The following is a 23,207-nucleotide window of genomic DNA, read 5'->3' as shown; positions in this document are numbered from 1 at the left end:
GGAAGAGGCTTGGACTGCTTCTGTGTCTTTTTGTTGTGCTTATCTGGGAGGGAGAGTTGTGTCTGTTCTCATACATCTCTCTGCGGCTGTAGGCATACCGCACAGTAGGCTTTTAGATTCCCTATCTTAGTCCACCTAAAGGGAAAGAAATGAGCATATTAAGGCTGTTTTACTAGGGCCCATTGTATGAGGGTGAAGTCTAGCAGTTACCCATGAGACTTCCCCCATCTCCCTCTGTGCCCAAGCTGTCTTAACTGTGATTTACTATCTACTCTTTCTGGATGCTTGCAGTTAGAAGAGAAGTGATTTCCTTAAAATGCATGAGGGCAGAAAGGTAGCTGGAACATAAAAGTGGCAGTGTTTGTCTAAGATGATGATGCTCCAGTTATGTCATTCCAGACCAGACCCTACAGTTTATAAAGGGATGAGGTGTGACATGTTCTTTCTGGCTACTTCCCGATGATGGCAGGGTGGGGAGTTTTTTGTTGTTGGATTGACTGCAGGAGCAACACTGTCTGTAGATGTTTTTGGGTAGTTGTCCACAAAATGGCCATGATTCTCCTTTATAATTTTTGGCTTAAGAGTTCCTCTTTTTTTATTTTTTTTCTGCATTGATAGGAAATTTTTCTGGACTGTTAGGGGTTGCTTTCTTATCTCTCTAGGCTTTGACTTGAGTGTGATGTATCCAGGGTTGATTTCTGTAATGAATATAATTTAAACTGCAGAAGATAATAAAAATTGAAAAACATTAGGTAAGGCAAGAATTTAACAACAGGTGGGCTACAGTTTCTGAAATATAATTTTCTCTCTTCAGTTTCTCATTTTTATTAAAAGACAAATCATGGTAGGACTGCTTTGCCTTATTATATTTGTCTTAATTATTTGTATACAGTGCAGCAAGAATAATTATTTGATATACAGGCCTTTTAAATCAGCTTTGATGATGAGGGTCGAAGATGGCCGAAAAAGAACTGCTCCAGTCTGCAGCTCCCAGTGTGTGCGATATAGAAGATGGGTGATTTCTGCATTTCCAGCTGAGGTACTGGATTAATCTCACTGGGGCTTGTCAGACAGTTGGTGCAGCCCATGGAGCGGGGCAGGGCATTGCCTCACCCGGGAAGTGCAAGGGGTTGGGGAATACCCTTTTGTTGCAAAGGGAAGCCATGACAGACGGTAGCTGGAAAATTGGGACACTCTCACACTAATACTGCACTTTTCCAACAGCCTTAGCAAACAGCACACCAGGAGATTATATCCCATGCCTGGCTTGGAGGCCCCCAGGCCCACGGAGCCTAGCACAACAGTCTGAGATTGAATTGCAAGACAGCAGCAAGGCAGGGGGAGGAGGCTTGAGTAGGTAGACAAAGCACCTGGGAAGCTTGAACTGGGTGGAGCCCACCACAGCTCAAGGAGGCCTGCCTACCTCTGTAGACTCCACCTCTGTGGGCAGGGCACAGCTGAACAAAAGGCAGCAGAAACTTCTGCAGACTTAAACATCCCTGTCTGACAGCTTTGAAGAGAGTAGTGGTTCTCCCACCGTGGAGTCTGAGATCTGAGAACTGACAGTCTGCCTCCTCAAGAGGATCCCTGATCCCCGAGTAGCCTAACTAGGAGACACCTCCCAATAAGGGCTGACTGACACACCTGGGTACCCCTCTGAGATGAAGCTTCCAGAGGAAGGATCAGGCAGCAACATCTGCTGTTCTGCAATATTTGCCGTTCTGCAGCCTCCGCTGGTGATACCCAGGCAAACAGGGTCTGGAGTGGACCTCCAGCAAACTCCAACAGACCTGCAGCTGAGGGTCCTGACAGTTAGTAGGAAAACTAACAAACAGAAAGGACATCCACACCAAAACCCCATCTATATGCCACCATCATCAAAGACCAAAGGTAGATAAAACAACAAAGATAGGGAAAAACCAGAGCAGAAAAGCGGAAAATACTAAAAATCAGAGCATGTCTTCTCCTCCAAAGGAATGCAGCTCCTCGCCAGCAATGAAACAAAGCTGGACAGAGAATGACTTTGACGAGTTGAGAGAAGAAGGCTTCAGATGATCAGTAATAACAAACTTCTCCAAGCTAACGGAGGATGTTTGCAAAGAAGAAAAAAACCTTGAAAAAAGATTAGATGAATGGCTAACTAGAATAAACAGGGTAAAGAAGTCCTTAAATGACCTGACGGAGCTGAAAACCATGGCATGAAAACTACGCGATGCATGCACAAGATTTAATAGCCGATTTTATCAAGTGGAAGAAAGGGTATCAGTGATTGAAGATCAAATGAATAAAATGAAACAAGAAGAGAAGTTTAGAGAAAAAAGAGCAAAAAGAAATGAATAAAGCCTCCAAGAAATATGGGACTCTGTGAAAAGACCAAATCTATGTCTGATTGGTGTACCCAAAAGTGACGGGGAGAATGGAACCAAGTTGGAAAACACTCTCCAGGATATTATCCAGGAGAAAGTCCCCAACCTAGTGAGGCAGGCCAACATTCAAATTCAGGAAATACACAGAACACCACAAAGATACTTGAGAAGAGCAACTCCAAGACATAATTGTCAGATTCACCAAAGTTGAAATAAAGGAAAAAATGTTAAGGATAGCCAGAGAGAAAGGTCGGGTTACCCACAAAGAGAAGCCCATCAGACTAACAGCGGATCTCTCTGCAGAAACCTTACAAGCCAGAAGAGAGTGGGGGCCAATATTCAACATCTTAAACAATTTTCAACACAGAATTTAATATCCAGCCAAACTAAGCTTCACAAGTGAAGGAAAAATAAAATCCTTTACAAACAAATGCTGAGAGATTTTGTCACCACCAGGCCTGCCCTAAAAGAGCTCCTGAAGGAAGCACTAAACATGGAAAGGAACAACTGGTACCAGCCACTGCAAAAACATGCCAAATTGTAAACAGCATCAATGCTGGGAAGAAACTGTATCAACTAATGAGCAAAAAAAACAGGTAACATTATAATGACAGGATCAAATTCACACATAACAATATTAACCTTAAATGCAAATGGGCTAAATGCTCTGAATAAAAGACACACACTGGCAAATTGGATAAAGAGTCAATACCCATCAGTTTGCTGTATTCAGGAAACCCATCTCATGTGCAGAGACACATATAGGCTCACAATAAATGGATAGAGGAAGATCTACCAAGAAAATGTAAAACAAACAAACAAAAAAGCAGGGGTTGTAATCCTAGTGACTGATAAAACAGACTTTAAATCAACAAAGATCAAAAGAGACAAAGAAGGCCATACATAATGGTAAAGGGCTCAATTCAACAAGCAGAGCTAACTAACCTAAATATATACGCACCCAATACAAGAGCACCCAGATTAATAAAGCAAGTCCTTAGAGACCTATAAAGAGACAGACTCCCACACAACAATAATGGGAGACTTTAACATCCCACTGTCAACATTAGACAGATCAACAAGACAGAAAGTTAACAAGGATATCCAGGACTTCAACTCAACTCTGCATCAAGTGGACCTAATGGACATCTACAGAAGTCTCCATCCCAAATCAACAGAAAATATCTTCTTCTCAGCAACACATCACACTTATTCCAAAATTTACCACATAGTTGGAAATAAAGCACTCCAGCAAATGTAAAAGAATATATAAAAAAAAAAAAACTGTCTCTCAGACCGCATTGCAATCAAACGAGAACTCAGGATTAAGAAACTCACTCAAAACCACTCAACTACATAGAAACTGAACAACCTGCTCCTTAATGACTACTGGGTATATAAGGAAATGAATGCAGAAATAAAGATGTTCTTTGAAACTAATGAGAACAAAGACACAACATACCAGAATCTCTAGGACACATTTAAAGCAGGGTGTAGAGGGAAATCTGTAGCACTAAATGCCCACAACAGAAAGCAGGAAAGATAAAAAATAGACACCCTAACATCACAATTAAAATAACTAAAGAAGCAAGAGCAAACACATTCAAAACTAGCAAAAGGCAAGAAATAACTAAGATCAGAGCAGAACTGAAGGAGATAGAGACACAAAAAACCCTTCAAAAAATCAATGAATCCAGGAGCTGGTTGTTTGAAAAGATCAACAAAATTGATAGACTGCCAAGAAGACTAATAAAGACAAAAGAGAGAAGAATCAAATAGATGCAACAAAAAATAATAAAGGGGATATCACCACTGATCCCACAGAAATACGAACTACCATCAGAGTATACTATAAACACCTCTATGCAAATAAACTAGAAAATCTAGAAGAAGTGGATAAATTCCTTGACACATACACCCTCCCAAGACTAAACCAGGAAGAAGCTGAATCCCTGAATAGACCAAAAACAGGCTCTGAAATTGAGGCAATAATTAATAGCCTATCAATGAAAAAAAGTCCAGGACCAGATGGATTCACAGTCAAATTCACCAGTGGTACAAAGAGGAGCTGGTACCATTCCTTCCAAAACTATTCCAACCAACAGAAAAAGAGGGAATCCTCCCTAATTCATTTTGAGGCCAGCATCATCCTGATACCAAAGCCGGGCAGAGACACAACAAAAAAAGAGAATTTTAGACCAATATCTCTGATGAACATCCATGCAAAAATCCTCAATAAAATATGGGCACACTGAATCCAGCAGCACATCAGAAAGCTTATCCACCATGATCAAGTTGGCTTCATCCCTGGGATGCAAGGCTGGTTCAACATATGCAAATCAATAAACATAATCCAGCATATAAACAGAAGCAAAGTCAAAAACCACATGATTATCTCAGTAGATGCACAAAAGGCCTTCGATAAAATTCAAGAGCTCTTCATGCTAAAAACTCTCAATAAACTAGGTATTGATGGGATGTATCTCAAAACAATAAGAGCTATTTATGACAAACCTACAGCCAATATCATACTGAACGGGCAAAAACTGGAAGCATTCCCTTTGAAAACTGGCACAAGACAGGGATGCCCTCTCTCACCACTCCTATTCAACACAGTGTTGGAAGTTCTGGCCAGGGCCATCAGGCAAGAGAAAGAAATAAATGATATTTAATTAGGAAAAGAGGAAGTCAAATTGTCCCTGTTTGCAGATGACATAATTGTACATTTAAAAAACCCCATCGTCTCAGCCCAAAATCTCCTTAAGCTGATAAGCAACTTCAGTAAAGTCTCAGGATACAAAATCAACGTGAAAAATCACAAGCATTCCTATACACCAATACCAGACAAATACAGAGCCAAATCGTGAGTGAACTCCCATTCACAATTGCTTCAAGGAGAATAAAATACCTAGGAATCCAACTTACGAGGGCTGTAAAGAACCTCTTCAAGGAGAACTACAAACCACTGCTCAACAAAATAAAAGAGGACACAAAAAAATGGAAGAACATTCCATGCTCATGGACAGGAAGAATCAGTATCGTTAAAATGGCCATACTGCCAAAAATAATTTATAGATTCAATGCCATCCCCATCAAGCTACCAATGACTTTCTTCACAGAATTGGAAAAAAACTACTTTAAAGTTCATAGGGAACCAAAAAAGAGCCCACATTGCCAAGATAATTTTAAGTCAAAATAACCAAGCTGGAGGTATCACGCTACCTGACTTCAAACTACACTACAAGGCTACAGTAACCAAAACAGCACGGTACTGGTACCAAAACAGAGATATAAAACAATGGAACAGAATATAGCTCTCAGAAATAATACCACACATCTACACCCATCTGATCTTTGATTAACCTGACAAGAACAAGAAATGCGGAAATGATTCCCTATTTAATAAATGGTGCTGGGAAAACTGGTTAGCCATATGTAGAAAGCTGAAACTGGATTCCACCCTTACACCTTACAAAAAAATTAATTCAAGATGGATTAAAGAGTTAAATGTTAGACCTAAAACCATAAAAACCCTAGAAGAAAACCTAGGCAATACCATTCAGGACATAGGCATGGACAAGGACTTCATGACTACAACACCAAAAGCAATGGCAGCAAAAGCCAAAATAGACAAATGGGATCTAATTAAACTAAAGAGCTTCTGCACAGCAAAAGAAACTATCATCAGAGTGAACAGGCAACCTACAGAATGGGAGAAAATTTTTACAAACTATGCATCTGACAAAGGGCTAATATCCGGAATCTACAAAGAACTTAAACAAATTTGTAAGAGAAACTCAAACAACCCTATCAAAAAGTGAGCAAAGAATATGAACAGGTACTTCTGAAAAGAAGACATTTATGCAGCCAACAGACACATCAAAAAATGCTCATCATCACTGGCTATCAGAGAAATGCAAATCAAAACCACAATGAGATACCATCTCACACCAGTTAGAATGGTGATCATTAAAAAGTCAGGAAACAACATGTGTTGGAAAGGATGTGGAGAAACGGGAATGCTTTTACACTGTTGGTGGGAATGTAAACTACTTCAACCATTGTGGAAGACAGTGTGGTGATTCCTCAGGGATCTAGAACTAGAAATACCATTTGACCCAGACATCCCATTACTGGGCATATATCCAAAGGATTAAAAATCATGCTGCTATAAAGACACAGGCACACATATGTTTATTGTGGCACTATTCACGATAGCAAAGACTTGGAACCAACCCAAATGTCTGTTAATGACAGACTGGATTAAGAAATTGTGGAACATAAACACCATGGAATAGTATGCAGCCATAAAAAAGGATGAGTTCATGTCCTTTGTAAGAACATAGATGAAGCTGGAAACCAACATTCTGAGCAAACTATCACAAGGATAGAAAACCAAACACTGCATGTTCTCACTCATAGGTGGGAATTGAACAATGAGAAGAGTTAGACAAAGAGTTTGGAACATCACACACTAGGACCTGTCATGCAGTTGGGGAGGGGGTAGGGATAGCATTAGGAGATATACCTAATGTAAATTATGAGTTAATGGGTGCAACACACCAACAAGGCACATGTATACATATGTAACAAACCTACACGTTCTGCACATGTACCCTAGAACTTAAAGTACAATAATAATAAAAAAAATTCTTCAGTGAATTACCTTTTAATAAAAAAGTAATAAAAATTCTTCAGTGAATTACCATTTAATGTGCAGATATCTGTAGAATTTTTATTTTACAATTAAGATTCTGAGTGCAGAATTAAAAAAAAGAATAAATAAATCAGCTTTGATGGAACTTTGTTATGGAAGGAATTTGAGATAAGACATATTAAAGCCAAACCTAACCATGAATTTGTACCATTACATACCTATGAGGGGTGAATTCCTCTCCTTGAGGATTTACAATAACTTGGGGTTCCTGGCCGGTTAGAAAGTGGCATTCTTTACAGGGTTTACAGATTGGAAACCCTGTACAGGGACTGTGAACACAGAAATTTAGGCCAGTTTTTCAAGAGTTTTATTGGCTCCACAAGTTCAGTTCCTTAAAGGAGGGCATGTCATTCCTGTCAAAGCTTGGTAAAATAAGCAGTTTTTTCCATTGTGTTCTGTTACAAAAGAAAATAGATTCTTATTGCATTGATGTAAACAACTATATTGTTGTAGTTTATGAATACTTATAACTAGCTTTCGAATTCTAGAGGAACTAGGCAGAGGGGAACAAACACAGTTTAAATTCCATTTACAGGAATATACTTTACTTAGCTGTTAAAAGGCTGTTGCTAGCTTAAGACAAGTTTTCTTCACTCTGAAAAATAAAATAAAGATTATCAGTGTTCTAAGCAAAAGGTAAAAATTTGTTTTTGTTCTCTATTAGTTTAGCTCATTTTATTACTCTTCGTTTTGCTTGATATTTATAAGCATTTTAGCTTTTCATGAGTTCTGTATGTTTTGTTGTTGTAACCTGTATCTAAGAGCACTTGTTAAAAGTTCCACAGCTTCAATATAAACCATGTTTCAAAGGGAATTAAAACAAAATACCATTGTCTGTAAGTAACAAAATGTCCAGTTTGGATACAGTTAGAAACATAATTGACAAATAAATTTGGTTATTTCTGTGGTTTACAATAATCCAACATAACAACCTCAGTAGTGATTAATAGTGCATATTCAGACAGGAGAACCTTAGACATCCCATACAGTTTTGAAACATATGTTAACATTATTCCCTAAAATATAACCTATTATACATTATTTTGGAAATTTTATATTGACAAATAATTCTGTTTATCTCTTTTTTGGATGGTTTAGGGGTCCTATGCAGCACCCAAAAGCCAAGGGTTAGGAAAAATCATCTTGAGATTAAAGTTTGATTTGGGGAAGCCTGTTACATACGTTTAAAATTTAAAATCTTTGATATTATGAAATAGCATATTAGATTACCATAAGTTTTTTTGTCTTGTTTTGCCAAAATGATGACTTAACAATCTGGAAAAGCAAAAACTATTTACTAGCCTTTTCTATTATATGAAAATTCTGTTTAAGAGAGAAAGTTAAATTTTACCCTTGTATTAGTTTGTCATTAATGTTAACCTTAATTTTTGTAAAACTTTATAGATAATTTTATTTAATTTTAATGAGTTTGAATATGAAGTGAGATTTTTACATACTTATTATACCCCTTGACAAGTTTTGCCAAACAGATTAGTGGCCGGACGCATTGGCTCACGTCTGTAATCCCAGCACTTTGGGAGGCCAAGGCAGATGGATCACAAGGGCAGGAGTTTGAGATCATCCTGGCTAACATGGTGAAACCCCATTTGTACTAAAAATACAAAAAATCCAGGCGTGGTGGTGGATGCCTGTAATCCCACCTTCCCAGCTACTCAGGAGGCTGAGGCAGGAGAATGGCATGAACACAGGAGGCAGAGCTTGCAGTAAGCCAAGATTGCACCACTGCAACTCTAGCCTGGGTGACAGAGCTAGACTCTGTCCTAAAAGAAAAAAAAAAAAAAAAAAAAAAAAAAAAGAGTAGATTAGATTAGCATTTTAAGAAAACCTTGTGGTGTTTAAGTAACAGGAAAAAAAACATATAATACCTTTTTGAGTTTAGTAATATGTTTACACACACAGTTTTATTTACAGGATTAATTTGTACAGTTTTTTTACAATTTGCTTAAACCATCCGCTTTATTTTATTTCATTTTAAGGCTATTTTTATTCTAAAGCAAAATGTACATTTTTAGGCCTTCTTATAATTTTTAATAAAAACACTTTTTACTCCTTTTATATATCTTGCATGTAAATCCATGTTCAGCAGTTTTAATTACATGTTATCATGGTAACTCTTAGCAAATTTTAACTTTAATATAAAACCTGTCAAGTTTTCATAATTATGATTATTATTTGGTAGATGCAGATGAAGTTTGACTTCTTCCAGTGTAGTTAGGGGCATTGTTACTTACATATGTTTCTGTCCTTACTATAATAAACCACAGGGAAATATGTACACTGCTTGAAATGTGGAACTTTATCTAGGCAAGCAGCAATGTTAAGAGTGGCCTGTAGTACTGGGGACAAGGAATGTCAAATAATTAACAGGGTACTTGTCAGATTTTAGGAATACTGTTATTTAAGCATACTCAAAGAAGAAACTGCCTGTTTGTTTTTTTGTTTGTTTTTTGTTTTTATTTTTGAGACAGAGTCTCATTCTGTCACCCAGGCTGGAGTACAGTGGTACCATCTCAATTCATTGCAACTTCTGCCTCCTGGGTTCAAGCAATTCTCCTGCCTCAGCCTCCTGAGTAGGTGGCATTACAGGTGTGCACCACCACATCCAGCTAATTTTTGTATTTTTAGTAAAGATGGGGTTTTGCCATGTTGGCCAGGCTAGTCTCAAACTCCTGACCTCAGGTGATCTGCCTGCCCCGGCCTCCCAAAGTGCTGGGATTACAGGCCTGAGCCACCACACCTGGCCAACTGCTTGTTTTAACAGGAATAAGTATATAATGAAAACCTTTAACATACATACTACCCTCAAAAAGCCCTGTATTTCTAAGTAGCAAGTATTGTAAATAATTTTCAACTCTTTTCTACCCTTCCTTTGCTAGAAACACTTATGCATAAGTAAAACACGGAGCAAATCCTTTCATTCTTTTTCTTTTTCTTTTTAACTGTCACTATAAATTAAAAACACTGACACATTTTGTAATTTGGCCGAAGTAGCTCTCAAATATAATGCTTTTTAAAAAAAAAAAAAAAACTTGGGGAAACTCAGAAGGTGAGTTGTTAGGTAGAAATAAGTACTGCACCAATGGGAGCAAGTTCAGTTAGGCAATATTCTTTATGATACTGACAAGTGAAGGCTTATTAGCTCGAAAAGTGCTGGCTTTATTTCTGTAGTCACAGGTTATACTAAAGGCAAGATTTACCTAGTTCCTGGCTCCCACATGAACATTATTTATTCAGTATGCCAGATTTTTATCAACGTGTGCTAGCCACTCAACGATATTTTTACTAGTGGGAACTGAGATTTTCTAGATGCCTAAATTAACTACCAATTCTGGTTTATCTTAGGAACACGCTCACTGAAATGGTATTTTCACTCAGCTTGAATCCAAAATTTTGCTCCCTTATGATCTTATTAAAGTCATGAATATGTTCGTACAATGAAGACAATTTTCTTTTGCTTTTTTAGGCTAGACCTTCAGCATGAGAGTTATACAATGACACAAAAAAATCAAGTCTATACGTGTACTATAATAAAGTGTTCTGGAAAGAAGGAGACTCTAACTTATAACCCCAAGCGAAAAAAATGTGACACTAAGGACTGGTTTTTTCTTCCCTCATTTTCTCATTTTTTCCCAACTTTGGGAATTAAAAATCTGTTGCTCAAATGCTGAATTAATAAATTAAAACAGAGTCTTGGGTTTTGTTAAAGGCAAAGTAGTAATACTTCTATGTATTTTAGAGGGTTATATAGTATAATAACTTGAACCCATGGTTGGATCTGACTGAACCTACATAGATACTAATCTTAATGACTCACTTATAGAAAATGTGCAATATTCTACATACAAAAATTAAACTGAACTAGTTTGCTTTTGTTTTAAAGTATAAGTGAAAATAAACTACACGGCAAAATATTTAATTATCTGAGCAGAAGTTATGAATGAAAGATGTATTCCACAGCTATATGACTGAGGGACATTTCAACTTGAACTCCCCAGTGGCAAAAGTAGTGTATAAACTAATGCTAGTGTATACACTATTAAAATCCCAAGTTATGTAACATTTTCTAATCTAATTTTAAAAATGAAAGGTTTTATTATTTTTTTCACTGCAAAGGGCAATAACACTAAATATTCCCAATGGGTACAAGTCAATGATTTACTTAGTACATTGACATACTTAACTATTAGCATTTCTGGGAAGCTGGATTTGTTATAAACTTATTTTGAAAAACATGGTTTATGAAATTTTATAATAAAATTATTAATGAAGACATTAAGGCTTTATATACATTAAAGGTGAATATTTGTTATCACGGTTTTAAATGTGAAAGAAAAACCCTTGAAAATTAATAGAGTGATATATATATATATAATGTGATTAAAATTAATATAGTGAAACAGAATATTTCCTGTATTTGCTATTAAATTTAAGACCAAGAACAATGCCTAGATTGATCCCTTAAGTAAATTTTGAACTGCGCAATACAGTTTAGTGCGTTTTTGCAAAACAATGTCAAAGCTGGAGAAAATACCTAAGAATCAAAACTTAAACCATAAATAGTACTGTTATATCTCAGCACAGCTAACTGGGACATTTAGCAAAAGCACACACATATAATACAACCCTACAATTTTGCTTCAACAGAATAATAAAGTAAAATGGCAATATACACAGTATTACTTTGCTTAATATTTTCTTTAAAAATATTTAAGTGCTTATTTTTCTTGGGCCAATTAATTAATTAGAGCTCTTTTTAATAGACATTACACACATAATAATATATAGCCACACAGACAACCAGAAGAAGATCCAGTAGTTATAAGATTTACATTTGCTCATTTCTTAATTGGATTATTGGCCTCCAGATGAGTCCCTTTAAGAACAGAGCTAAGAAAACAATTTTCAGGGCTTAATACACAAGCATAGCTGGAAGACAAAGGCAGATTTTAAGAGGTGCTTATTCACCTTTATTCCAGGGTCTCCATAAGGACAACAGATATTTTTCCTAAAATGGAACTTGTGGCAGCTTTTCTGTTTTCCCAGGGAGTCCCATGCCACCAGAAGTAATTCTAGGGTCTTTTATGCATGCACCAAGAGTAGCAAGACAGAGTAGAGGAAAGTAATTTTGACTGAATAAAAAACCTTTTCGAGGAAAACAAGATTTAGGAAGAGAAAAACATAAAGGCCTTTTGAATATACTCAAAGCTTGAATGTCCATTTTAATTAAACTGAACATTTTTTTATTTTTTATTATAAAATTTTAAGTTCTGGGGTACATATGCAGAATGTGCAGGTTTGTTACATAGGTATACATGTGCCATGGTGGTTTGCGTGAAAAAAGAAATGAAAAAAAAGCACCTAAATAACAGCAACTTCAAATATTGAAGAAGTATCAGTCCACACAAATGATAAAGAACTAGCATGTAAACTATAGCAACTCAAAAAGTCAGAGTGTCTTCTTATCTCCAAATGACTGCAGTAGTTTGCCAGTAGTGGTTGTTAGGTAAGCTGAAATGGCTGAAAAAACAGACAGAGAATTCAGAATATAGATTTAAAAAAAAAAAAGTCGTTGAGATTCAGGAGAAAGTCAAAACCCAATCAAAGGAATGGAAGGAATACAATAAAATGACACAGAAAATTGAAAGAAAAAATGACCATAAAAAAAATCTTATAAAACTGAAAATCAAATTTCAAGAATATCATAATAGAATTTCAACTTTTACTACAGGAAAGACTGACAGGAGAAAAGAATCTCAGAGCTCAAAGGCCAGTTCTCTAAAATAATTCAGTCACAAAAAAATAAAAAATGAAAAAGAATGAACAAAACCACCAAGAAATATGGAATTATGGAAAAAAGACCAAATCTATAACTCATTGGCTTACTTGAAAAAAAAGGGAGATAAAGCAAGCATCTTGCAAAACATATATGTAAGGATGTCATCCATTTAAATTTCTCTAATCTCACTTGAGAGTCCAACATTTAAATCCAAGAAATGGGGAAAACAATTGCAAGATAGTATAAAAGATGACCATCTGCAAGATATGTAGACATCAGATTCTCCTGGGTTGAAATCAAAGAAAAAATGTTTTCTAGGGAGAAAAGGCAAGTGACTCATCTGTCAGCAGAAACCTTATAAGCCAAAGAGAATTGGGGCATATATTTAGCATTCTTAAAGAAAATAAACTCCAACCAAGAATTTAATATCCAGCTAAATTAAGCTCAGAAGTGAAAGAGAAAAAAAGATTATTTTTAGAAAAGGAAATGCTAAGAAAATTTGTTACCAGATCTGCCTTACAAGAGATCCTTAAAGAAGTGCTAAGTATGGACAACAGCACATTTAAGTACATAAGACTATTAGCACTAAAAAGCAATAACGATACAATCAACTCTGCATATTAACTAGCAACATGGTGCAGAACCAAATCTTCACATATCATTATTAACTCTGAATGTAAATGGACTAAATGCCCAATTAAAAGGTGAGAGTGATAACTTGGATATAGAAGCAAGATCTAACTCTATACTGTCTTCAAGAGACTCAACTCACATGCATTAGCACCCATACGGTCAAAGTAAATAGAAACAGAAAAATCTTTCAAGCAAATGAAAAGGATTGAAAAATTGGGGTTGTTTCTCTAATTTCAGATAAAAGTGATGTTAAACAATTATCCAAAAATAAAAACATTATATAATGGTAGAGTCCAATTCAAGAAAATCTAAGTATTCTAAATATACATGCACACAATACAGGAGCACAGGGATTCATAAAACAAGTTACTGCAGACCTATGAAGAGATTAGATAACCATACAATAATAACAGGAGACTTCAACACACCACTGGCAGCATTAGACCAGTTATTAAGGCAGAAAGCTAACAAAGATATTCAAGATCAGAACTCAATGCTTGACCAAATGCCCTGACTAATACCTACAAAACTCTCCCAAAACACATTTTTTTTTCGCATTTGAACATAGCAGATACTCTAAAACCAACCAAAAAACTGGCTGTAAAACAAATCTCAGCAAATTAGAATACAACAACAACAAATTATACCAACCAGACTCTGGAACCACAGCAACAACAACAACAACAACAACAACAAAAAAAAAAAAAAAAAAGAAAAGAAAAAAGAAAGAAAGAAATCAATACTAAGAATACTAAGAATATTGTGGAAAACCATACAATTACATGGAAATTAAACAACTGGTTCCTGAAGGACCTTTAAGTAAATAAGGTAGAAATCAAGAATGTATTAGCCGCTGATGAAAAGAAAGGTACAACATAATAAAACCCCTGAGACACTGCTAAAACAGTGTTAAAAGGAGTTTACAGTGTTAAACGCCCACATCAAAAAGTGAGAATGACTGCAAATTAACAACATAGCACTGTATCTAGGGGAACCAGGGGGAAAAAAAAAAAAGAAAGCCAACCACAAAGCTAGCAGAAATGAAGAAATAACCAAAATTGGAGCTGATTTGAACATAATTGAGATGCGAAGCACCATACAAAAGATCAACCAATTCATGGGCTTGTTTGAAAGAATAAGATCAACAGTCACGAACTAAATTAACACAGAAAAAATATCAAAATAAACATAATTAAGAAATGACACTACCACTGACCAAAGAAAAAAACAAAGAATCCCTCAGAGACTATTATAAAAATGGATAAATGTCTGAGAACAAGCAAACTCACAACTTTAAACCAGAAAGAAATGGAAATCCTGAATAAAGTAAAAATTAGTTACAAAACTGAACCAGTAATAAAGCTTATGAGCCAAAAGCAGCACAGGACAAGCTGAATTTTACCAGACGTATATAAAAAATAAGTTGATGCCATTCCACTAAAACTATTTCAAAAAAGAAAAAAAAATGAAGAGAAGCGACTCCTCCACACCTGTTTCTATGAGGCCAGGAGCATTTTGATAATAAAATCCTGTTAGAGAAACATTAAAATAAGAAAATTTCAGGCTTTCATTATGATCAGCATAGATGCAAATTTCTCAACAAAATATTAGCAAACCAAATCCAATATTATATCAAAATATTAATCCACTGATAGGCTTAATCTCTGAAATGAAAGGTTGGTACAACACATACAAATCAATCAATGTGATTCATCTCATAAACACAACTAAAAGCAAAATTCAATCAATTATCTAAAGGGATAAAAAACGGCTTCTGATAAATTTTAACATCCCTTCATGTTAATGATCCTAAGAAAAAATCTAGGTATTAAAGGAACATACCTCAAAATAGTAACGAGCAACATCCTCAAGGCAAAAGCTTGCAGTATTTTGTTTAAGAACTGCAACAAGACAAGGACTCCTATTCTTTTTTTTTTTTTAATTATACTTTAAGTTCTGGGGTACATGTGCACAATGTGCAGGTTTGTTACATAGGTATACATGTGCCATGTTGGTTTGCTGCACACATAACTCGTCATTTACATTAGGTATTTCTTCTAATGCTATCCCTCCCCCAGGCTCCCACCCCTGACAGACCCCAGTGTGTGATGTTCCCCACCCTGTGTCCGTATGTTCTCATTGTTCGACTCCCAGTTATAAGTGAGAACATGCCATGCTTGGTTTTCTGTCCTTGTGATAGTTTGCTGAGAATTATGGTCTCCAGCTTCATCCATGTCCCTGCAAAGGACATGAACTCATCATTTTTTATGGCTGCATAGTATTCCATGGTGTGTATGGGCCAAATTTTCTTAACCCAGTCTATCACTGATGAACATTTGGGTTGGTTCCAAGTCTTTGCTATTGTGAATAGTGCCACAATAAACATATGTGTGCATGTGTCTTTATAGTAGCATGATTTATAATCCTTTGAGTATATACCAGTAATGGGATCGCTGGTTCTATTTGTAGAACAAATGGTATTTGTAGTTCTAGATCCTTGCTGAATTGCCACACTGTCTTCCACAATGTTTGAACTAATTAGCATTCCCACCAATAGTGTAAAAGTGTTGCTATTTCTCCAAATTCTCTCCAATATCTATTGTTTCCTGACTTTTTAATGAATGCTATTCTAACTGGCGTGAAATGATACCTCATTGTGGTTTTGATTTGCATTTTTCTGATGACCAGTGATGATGAGCATTTTTCCATGTGTCGGTTGGCCACATAAATGTCTTCTTTTGAGAAGTGTCTGTTCATATCCTTTGCCCATTTTTTGACGGGTTTTTTTTTTTTTTTTTTTTTTTTGTAAATTTGTTTAAGTTCTGTGTAGATTCTGGATATTAGCCCTTTGTCAGATGGATAGATTGCAAAGATTTTCTCCCATTCTGCAGGTTGCCTGTTCACTTTGATGATCGTTTCTTTTGCTGTGCAGAAGCTCTTCAGTTTAATTAGATCCTATTTGTCTATTTTGGCTTTTGTTGCCATTGCTTTTGGTGTTTTAGTCATGAAGCCTTTGCCCATGCCTATGTCCTGAATGGTATTGCCTAGGTTTTATTCTAGGTTTTTTATGGTTTTAAGCCTTATGCATCTTGAGTTAATTTTTGTATACAGTGTAAGGAAGGAATCCAGTTTCAGCTTTCTACCTATGACTAGCCAGTTTTCCCAGCACCATTTATTAAATAGGGACTTCTTTCCCCATTGATTGTTTTTGTCAGGTTTGTCAAAGATCAGGTGGTTGTAGATGTGTGGTGTTATTTCTGAGGCCTTTGTTCTGTTCCATTGGTCAACACCGAGTACCATGCTGTTTTGGTTACTGTAGCCTTGCAGTATAGTTTGAAGTCAGGTAGCGTGATGCCTCCAGCTTTGTTCTTTTTGCTTAGGATTGCTTGGCAATGCAGGATCTTTTTTGTTTCTGTATGAACTTTAAAGTAGTTTTTTTCCAATTCTGTGAAGAAATTCATTGGTAGCTTCATGGGGATGGCACTGAATCTGTAAATTACCTTGGGCAGTATGGCAATTTTCATGATATTGATTCTTCCTATCCATGAGCATGGAATTTTCTTCCATTTGTTTGTGTCCTCTCTTATTTCGTTGAGCTGTGATTTGCTGTTCTCCTTGAAGAGGTCCTTCACATTCATTGCAAGTCGGATTCTTAGGTATTTTATCTCTTTGTGGTAATTCTGAATGGGAGTTCACTCACGATTTGGCTTTTTGTTTATTGGTGTATAGGAATGCTTGTGATTTTTGCACATTGATTTTGTAAAGGATTCCTACTCTTACTCAAGATAGTACCCAGATAAGTTAGGTAAGATAAATAAAGGCTTCCAAATAGGAAGAGAGGAAACCAACTACACTTTTGTGCAGATCTTACAATTCTATACCTAAAAAGCCCTAGAAAAATACATGAACTGATAATTCTCAAAACCTAATAATCTGTGACCAAAGCTTCTAAATTTGATAAGTAGCTTTGGCAAAGTTTTGTGACGCAAAATCAGTACACAAAAATCTATAGCTTTCTATAAAGCAAGCAGGTCCAAGCTGAGAAACAAACTGATAATATGATCCTATCACATGGCCACAGAAAGAATAAAATATTAATAAGTACAGCTAACAAGGGTGGTAAAAGATGTCTACAAGGTAAATTACAAAACACTAATGAATGGAATCGGAGATTTTAAAAAATATATTCCATACTATGGATAGCAAGAATCAGTATTTTTAACAGTCACATTGCCCAAATCAATTTACAGGTTTAATCCTATTTCTATCAAATTATCAATGACTTTTTTCAGAAATTAGAAAAATCTATTTTGAAATCTATTTAAAATCAAACAAGAGTTTCAATGGCCAAACCAATCCTAGGCAGAAAGAATAAAGCTGCAGACATCACATTACTCAACTTCAAACAATACTTCACAGCTTCAGCAAACAAAAAACGCCTGGCACTGGTAAGTCAGAGTGCTTATTTGAGTGAATGATTTGAATCATTATTTGTTTAGAGAAACACTATAATTTTTGTACATTGGTTTTGTATCCTGAAACCAAATTTATTTATCAAACAGTTTTTGGTGGAACTTTTAAGATGTTTCTTCATATAAAATATTATCAGCAAGCAGGTATATCACAACTTTCTTATTCTCAAAAATTGGGATACTTTTTATCTCCATTGTTTGCCTAACTTCTCTGTCTAGAACTACTATTCCTATGATAATTAGGAGTGATAGTAGACACAGCCTCATCTTGTGTCAGTTCTTAGACATAATGCTTTCAAACTTTTCTGTTCAGTATGATGTTGGCTGTGAGTTTGTTGTCTATGACCTTTTAAAAAAAAATGTGAGGCATTATCTTCTTTGTGCATCTGTTCTGATTATATGGTTTTTGTTTTAATTATGTTTATGTGGTAAATCACATCTATTCATTTGGATATCTCGACCTTGCACTCGTCATGGTATATTATATTTTAATGTATTATTGGATTTTACTTGAGAGTGTTTTGTTGAGGTTTTTATTAACAACTGTATGCTCACCAAGCAGACAACAAGAGTAAATGGATACATTCTTGGAAACACACAAGCTACCAAGATTGTACAAGTGAAAAAGAGAAATCCTGAACAGAGCAACAAGTAGCAAGAGTGAATCAGTAATAAAATAATGAGTAGGAATATTAAGTAAGTAATAAATATTTCCCAAACAAGAAAAAAGACCAGGAATGGATGAATTTTCAGCCAAACTCTAGAAACACACAAAAAAGACTTGATACAATTTATTCTAAAACTATTCCAAAAAGTCAGTGAGAATAAACTTCTTCCTAATTCATTCTACAAAGTTATTATTATCGTGATACTCAAACCAGGCAAGGACGCAACAACAAATGAAACTACCGACAAATGTATTCCTGCTGAAAATATACGCAAATAAATTTTTTTAAAAAATGACATTGAAATTGTATGTTTGAAGTGAACAGCATGATGTTTTGATATACATATTTGTGGCAAAATAATCACTATAGTCACTCTAATTCACATATTTAGATTTCCAAAGTTACTATGTTTGTAAAAAAAAATACTTAACGTCTACTGTCTTAATGTTTGAAGTACATACAGTATTACCTCTAGTCACCAAGCTGTGCAATTATCTTTAGAAATTATTTATTTTACATAACTGAAACTTAAAACCCTTTAACTCACATCTCCTAATTTTTCCTACACCTACCCTCTCCCTGGTAACTAGCATTCTACTATTATCTTCCATCTAGTTCACTTATAAAAGCTTCACGTATGTGTGATCATCCAATATTAGTGTTTTTTCTATTTGCATTATCTGTGTCTTGTTAGTCTTCTCCAGGTTTATCCATGTTTTCCCAAATAGCAGAATTTTATTTTTAATGCTGAACTGTATTCCACTATTTTTTTCTTTGAATGTACATAAAAGGATAGCTTGATTAATTATATGATAGCTCTACTTTTAATGTTTTTGAGAACAGTCTATACAGTCATATTTCTGTATCCATGAGGGATTGGTTCCAGTACCAGTATGTCCATATCCTTAAATCAGGAAAGCCACTAGTTTTATCTGTTTTCACTCCCGCACTACAGGCTGAAAAGCATCTTATAGAAATAAAGTGAAACAATAATGAAGGTTTTCTATTTGTTTTATGTCCCTCAGGGTCATAAAATCTTTGTTCATTTTGCTTGTTACTAGTTTGAGGTTTCACAGAAGTTTTTTACACACCTGTAGGAAGATAGGAAGAAAAAGTAGAAAAATATTCTCCATTGTCTAAAGAGTTGTTTTTTTGTTTTTTTTTTTCCCCCTGTAGCGTACTTCTTCAATGATTGGACAGTTGTTTACAATTCCTTATCAATATTTACTGTCTCTGCTTATATTGAACATTTTAGATAAAATAACGGTTAAAGAAAGAACTACTGGGACTTTCTGAGCATGTATCCTTCCCTGAAAATGCAGATGGCTTTTTAGAAACTTCATTGTATGTGGAACTCTTCAAAGTCCTCAGTCTCCAAACTAACTTTTTCACTAGTTTGTTCTCTTAGAATTTGAACATTTTTATTGCTTGCTCCAACTGTAGTACTTAAATACAAATGAAATGATTTTTTCATTTGTCTTTCACTCTTTTCAAAGAATGTTTTATATTTTACTTTTAGACAATTTGTTATTGATGTATACAAATGTCACTAATTTTTTATGTTGATTTTGTATTCTGGAACTTCACCAAGTCCCTTTACTAGTGTTTATAGTTTTGCTTTGTGGGTATTTTGTGGAGATGGGACAGGCAGATAGAGTCTTTAGGCTCTTCTTCATGTAAGAACATGCTATCTGCATCTAGAGGTAATTTTACTTTTTCCCTTTGGAAGACATAAAACATGTCCAAACCTTCCATTTCAATGCATTTCTTTCTTCCTAATATCTGTGACTAAAAATTGCAAGAATAAGTTAAATACAAGTGATTAAAAAAAAAGGGCATCACTGTCTCTACTAGATCTCACAGAAAACTCTTTTTGTTAGTTTTGTTAGTGTTAGGTGTTGGCTTTTAAGTAGGCTTCCTTAGGTTTTTTCAATATGCAATTGGTTTAGATTTTTCTGCAAAGAGACAATCTGACTGCCCTTATTTCAATTTGAATTAAATTTGTGTTGTTGCTCTGCTTTGGACTTGTAATACTATATTTAACTGGAGTGTTGAGTGAGGGCATTCTTGTCTTATTCTACTTTTTAGAGAAAATGTTTTCAGCTTTTCCACATTCATGATATTAGCTATGTGCTTATTATATATGGCCTTTACTATGTTGAAGTATATTCACTCCATGCCAAAGTGTTTTTATAAATCATAGTGATGTTAAATTTTATTTAATGTTTTTCTGCATCTATTGAGATAATGTCATTTTTGTCTTTTATTCTCTGAATGTGATGTATGTTGATTTGTATATGTTGAAAATCTTTTCATTCATCAGATAAATTCTACTTGATCATGGGGTATTATCTTCAAAATGTATTATTAGATTCACTTTGCTGGTAGTTCGTTGAGAATTTGTGGATCTCTGCTAATCAACAATATAGGCCTGTAGTTGTTTCTTTTTCTTAAATCTTTGTATAATTTTGGTATCAGGGCAATGTTGGCCTCATGGAATTAGGGAGAAGCCATGCCTCTTTAATTTTGTTTGAGTAGACTGAGTAAAATTAATGTTAGTTCTATATTTAAAGTTTAGTAGAATTCAGCAATGAAGCCATCTGGTTCTGGATTTGTTGGAAATATTTTATTACTGAATCAGTTTTGTTATTACAGGTCTGTTGAGGTTATCTATTTTTTTTTCTGATTTTGTTTTACATGTCCAGGAATTTATCAATGTCATTTAAAATTTTCCAGTTTGATAGTTTTGCTCATAACAGTCTGTAATAATTTTCTGTAATTCTATTCTAATCATTGTAATAGTTTTATTTCTGATTTTATTTATTCATGTCTTCTCTTATTTATTATTATTAAATCTTAACTTTCAGATATAAAAGTTCAGGTGCAGATTTGTTACATGAGAATATCGTGGGATACTGTTTTGGAGTACAAATCCCATCACCCCAGGTGGGTAGCATAGTACCCTGTAAGTAGGTTTCAATCCCCTCACCCACCTCTCATTTCCAGTCATCTAGTTTTTATTGTTCCCATATTTACGCCAATGTGTGCTCAATGCTTAACTTCAATTTGTGAGAAAATGTAGTATTTGGTTTTCTGTTTCTGCATTAATTTGATTAGGATTATGGCTTCTAACTCCATCCATATTACTGCAAACAATATTATTTCATTGTTTTTATGGCTGCACAGTGTTCCACAGCATACATACGGCATACTTTCTTTATCCTGTTTACCGCTGATGGCCACTAAGTTTGATTCCATGTTTTTGCTGTTGTGAATAGCAGTGATTACATATGAGTGCATGTGTCTTTTTGGTAGAATAATTTATTTGCTATTAAGTATACATCTAGTAATGGGCTTGCTGGGTTGAATGGTACTTCAGTTTTGATTTCTTTGGGAAATTTCCAAACTGCTCTCCACAGTGCCTGGACTAATTTATATTATCACCAACAAGGTTTATAAGTGTTTCCTTTTCTCCATTGCCTTGCCAGCCTCTGTTGGTTTTTGACTTACTAATAATGGCCATTCAGACTGGTGTCAGTTGATATCTCATTGTGGTTTTGATTTGCATTTCTGTGACAATTAGTGATGCTGAACAGCTTTTTTATGTATTTGTTAACCACTTGTACATCTTATAAAGTGTTAATGATCTTTGCCCATTTTTTTAAATGAGGCTTTCCCTTGTTGATTCATCTCAGTTTTTTACATGTTCTAGATGCTAAGCCTTTGTTGGATGTATAGTTTGTAAATATTTTCACCCATTCTGTAGGTTATTTGTTTGCTCTGTTGACAATTTCTTTTGCCATGCATAAGTCTTTTAGTTCCACTTGCCTATATTTGTTTTGTTGTTGCAATTGCTAAATGTAACTTAGCCCAAAATTATTTGCCAAAATTGATATTAAGGAGAGTATTTCCTAGCTTGTCTTTCAGAATTTAATTTTTAATTTTGGGGGGAGTACACACAAGGTGCCCACATTAATGGATTATTTGAGATATTTCGATACAGCCATGAAATGCATAACAGCAAATGGCACATCCATCACCTCAAGCATTTATCCTTTGTGTTACAATCTTTCTATTCCTTTAGTTATTTAAAAATGTGTAATTAATTTTGACTATTTTAGTTATTTTTTAAAAATACAATTATTTTCAGCTATGCTCATTCAATTGTGGTAGCATATACTAGATAATATTCACTCATTCCAAATAGTGTTGGTATCCATTAATCATCCCCCTTTTCTCACACACCACCCTTCTATGCTCTATTTCCACAATATCAATTGTTTTAACTTACAGCTCTGACACAGATAAGTGAGACCATGTGTAGTTTTTCTATCTGTACCCAACTCATTTCACTTAACATAATAAACTCTAGTTCCATCTGGGTTGTTACAAGTTACAGGATCTAATTATTTTCATAGCTAAACAGAAATCTGTCGCATCTATAGCACATTTCTTTATCCATCCTTCTGTTGATGGCTACTGAGGTAGTTTCAAAATCTTGGCTATTATGAATAGTGGGGCCTCACAACACTGACCAGTTGTCCTACCCTACTG

The 23,207-nt window shown here is 35.1% G+C and overlaps 1 protein-coding gene across 3 annotated transcripts in view; it reads right to left on the bottom strand.

The window, feature by feature from the left end:
* Positions 1-23,207, bottom strand: part of EIF1AY (eukaryotic translation initiation factor 1A Y-linked) — a 62,738-nt gene that overhangs the window by 19,220 nt on the left and 20,311 nt on the right. The window contains exon 7 of one of the 3 annotated variants that reach the window (XR_010139096.1): positions 7,242-7,678. The exons of 1 other annotated variant lie outside the window; for it this stretch is intronic. Coding sequence is in view for 1 of the 2 variants with exons in the window: in XM_054545333.2 (XP_054401308.1) it covers positions 7,658-7,678 (21 nt within the window). In the remaining variant the exon portion in view is untranslated. Of the gene's footprint in view, positions 1-7,222; positions 7,679-23,207 lie in introns of those variants that run through there. One more of the 3 variants, XM_054545333.2, reaches the window with a different exon arrangement.

Source organism: Pongo abelii, chromosome Y, assembly GCF_028885655.2.
Source record: "Pongo abelii isolate AG06213 chromosome Y, NHGRI_mPonAbe1-v2.0_pri, whole genome shotgun sequence".
NCBI lineage: Eukaryota > Metazoa > Chordata > Mammalia > Primates > Hominidae > Pongo > Pongo abelii.
The sequence above is the reverse complement of the archived record's forward strand: the minus strand, read 5'-3'. Positions and strand labels throughout refer to the sequence as shown.